Raw genomic sequence first — 2,995 nt, forward strand, 5'->3', positions numbered from 1 at the left:
CATTAGAATATGAACTTAAAACAGAATGATGAAGCCAGATGGTGAACCCCAAGTGAGAGTCTTGTGAAAAAAAGAGCCTCTAAAATTTGAAAACAATATTAAAGGAAAAGAGAAATGAAGTGCATATTACTGGCACGGCAGATATCAGATATAACATAGATCACATAAGCCCACAGAGAGCACATCATCCATAACCAGTTGGCTTATGTGAATATAGTAGTCATGTATCAGAACAAGCTGGGGAGTCTCCTGGAGTCACATTTACTGCTTGAGTTTGGCTGTCCATATTGGAGAGGGATTTGGTACTGGAATTTTCCGATTGAACCAACTGTTCAGAAATAGCAGGAGAAGCGACAGCACGGTTAGCATGCTCACTCTCCCGTGCTGTAACACTGGGAGTAGGGTTTTCCTTAGCTGTCCCAGCATGATTGTGTGACTGGCTGGCTTGTCTCCCTGCTTCTGCCTCCTGCTGCTGCAGCATCCGCTCCACCTCTATCTCAAGTTCCAGATTTTCCTCATCTGCCTCCACTTCCAGCTGCTGCATTAACTCCTCCAGCTTCCTGGCCTTGCGGAGCTCGTTCTGCTGTATGATCGTGCACAGGTGCTCCGTGAGGTGCTCCTTAATCTCCGTCTTGTGTTGGAGGTCCAGCTTGGCTGCCACGTACTCCGACTCAGCCTTATCATACCGCTTCCTGCAAAATCATCATCATTTCTAGTGGGTTAGTTCTCAAGCACATTACAATCTGACACATGGATAGATACTTCAAGCATCCCTGAAATGCAATGTGTTCTGCAGTGCATTATGCCAGCTATTTCATGAGGTGCTGCTACATTTGTGAAAAGGAAGAAAATAAGTATGAATTGATCATATCTTCTCCTCTTGATACATTAGCCTCCACTGCTACTGAATGCCAAGAGTTAATTTGCTCATCTGAAATCTACAGATTGAATCACGAACAAGCATTTTTACTGCCTGTTCTAAAAGATGCATCACTAGCAGCAGGAAGAAACCATCAGAAATTACAGTGTTTTCACACTTCTAGCAAACCCCTATCTATCTAGTGAACTGAAACGCTGCAAAACAGTTTTGTGTTTTTTGTAATCAAACCATCCACCCAACAGATACAGATGTTACAATGGTGCTATACACATTTACTTTCGGATCTGGTCTAGAAGTGTACTCTTCCGGCCACCCATATATTTGTTCAAAAAATCATGAGCAGCACAGACTAACACAGCATATGACATCAATAGTGATCACAACTTTTGTGTGGCAACAGATGTAGAATTTTATTGTAAGCATCCCCCCGACACACACCTCCTGCCAATTTGCACTTCCTGCCATGACAAATATAGCAAAAAGGAAACATTCAAAATATTTATTGAGGTTAACACATCTGGGATATCTAGCACTTTAATGGTTGGTGTCCACATTAGCGATGCATCTTCCACTACATTCAGAGAATCTGTATGTTAATTTTGATTTAATTAATAGAAAGATAGATGCAACCTTGCTCATCAGAAAAGCGAACATGCAAAGGCTTTTTCAGAATGACTATGCAATGTACCTTACAGAGCATTCATAAAACTAATATTAGTAAGGGGGTTGAATAAAGAATCCAGCTGTTTTATAAAATCAGATTCAAATATCTGGTTAAACAAAGCAACAGAAAGATAGGAGAGATCCTTTGCTTAGGGAAACAGAAGGAAATGAGACACAGAAAAGTCTTCCCAAGTACGTTCTTTTATATAATAATCACAAAACTTAGACACAGCTGTAAAGGTGATATATGCAGTGGGCAGAAGATGCCTCCTTACGCTTCCCTCACAAGAAAGTCAAGATTTCCCTGGGTCAGGTATCTGAAATGGAAAAACTAATGCTATGCTGGAAACTTCTGCACAGTTAAACCTTTGGGCTGAATTCACACATGTTCTTCACACCATACTTACAAAAATTCCATTCCACAGCAATTGTCAAACGCTCCTAACTATGTATGTGCTTAGGACTATTAAATATTGCACTTTTTGACCCACTGAAATTATTTGTGGTTTAGCCCTAAAATATAAGGCAAGAACAAAAAAATTGCTTAAAAAGACATCACTTAAAAGTAAATCAGCTTTGACTCATAAGGCATAAAAACTACAACACTGAAAGTATCTAACTCGCATTTCCAAATTCCTCCCTCACAAAAAGGACTTAGTAAGTTCATGAAAGTCATTAAGTACTTTGTAAAGTTTATCCCCTTTGTCCTACCAGCATCCCCTTTTGTTATCTTCATTAAAAACTGCTTTCCAACCACCAGAGCCCCTTGTGTTATATGCTCTTTTGCCATTAAGCATTTCAAATACACACATTATTACAAAATTTTGGTAAGGAAATTTCCAGGAGCATTTAATGGTTTTAGAAACCAGACTTAAACCTAAAATACATTGAAATGTTTTTCCTCTTGAGGATATGAAATTTTGTATTGATATGTACTCAGCTACTGAAACTACAGTTAATCTTAGATATTTCAAATTATAATTACACAAAAAAAATCCTTATTTTTTAGCTACCGCTGCTATTTTTTTTAAAGACTAATTACCATGTTTATTGGCCTGTGGTCAACGTATAGCAGAAGTCATAAGGAGAAATGCACATTTAACACATTGAACCAAAAACCGCAACCGAACATTTCCATTTTATTAAACGGCTACATAAACATGCTGATGTTTATCTACTGATGTTGTGGTTTACCCACAACTAATAGGGTGTTCCGATTAATTTCTTGCATTTAAGGAACTCATCAGAACCAGAGTGATTAAAGGCACATTGTGAAGGGTGAAAGCTTGCTTTTTCCTTCAATTTTTGGTCCCAGTTCCAAAAGCACTTCAGCAGAATTATATGTTTTAAGCTTAATTGGTCCCATTGATTCCAACAGGACCATAGCTGTCATCAACAAGCAAGTTTCCCTGAAAAGGACTTTCATTTAAGGATTTTTAAAAAACTCTTTCC

At 38.4% G+C, this 2,995-nt stretch overlaps 1 protein-coding gene across 1 annotated transcript in view; it reads right to left on the minus strand.

Annotated features, from left to right (window-relative positions):
• Nucleotides 1–220: 220 nt before the first annotated feature.
• GORAB (golgin, RAB6-interacting) overlaps nucleotides 221–2,995 on the minus strand; it is a 44,144-nt gene continuing 41,369 nt past the window's right edge. Inside the window, 1 exon segment of the mRNA XM_009892911.1 lies at nucleotides 221–692. Within this exon segment, the coding sequence (XP_009891213.1) occupies nucleotides 221–692 (472 nt within the window).

The sequence above is a fragment of the Charadrius vociferus genome, unplaced genomic scaffold (assembly GCF_000708025.1).
Source record: "Charadrius vociferus isolate BGI_N301 unplaced genomic scaffold, ASM70802v2 scaffold39, whole genome shotgun sequence".
NCBI classification, from domain to species: Eukaryota; Metazoa; Chordata; class Aves; order Charadriiformes; family Charadriidae; genus Charadrius; species Charadrius vociferus.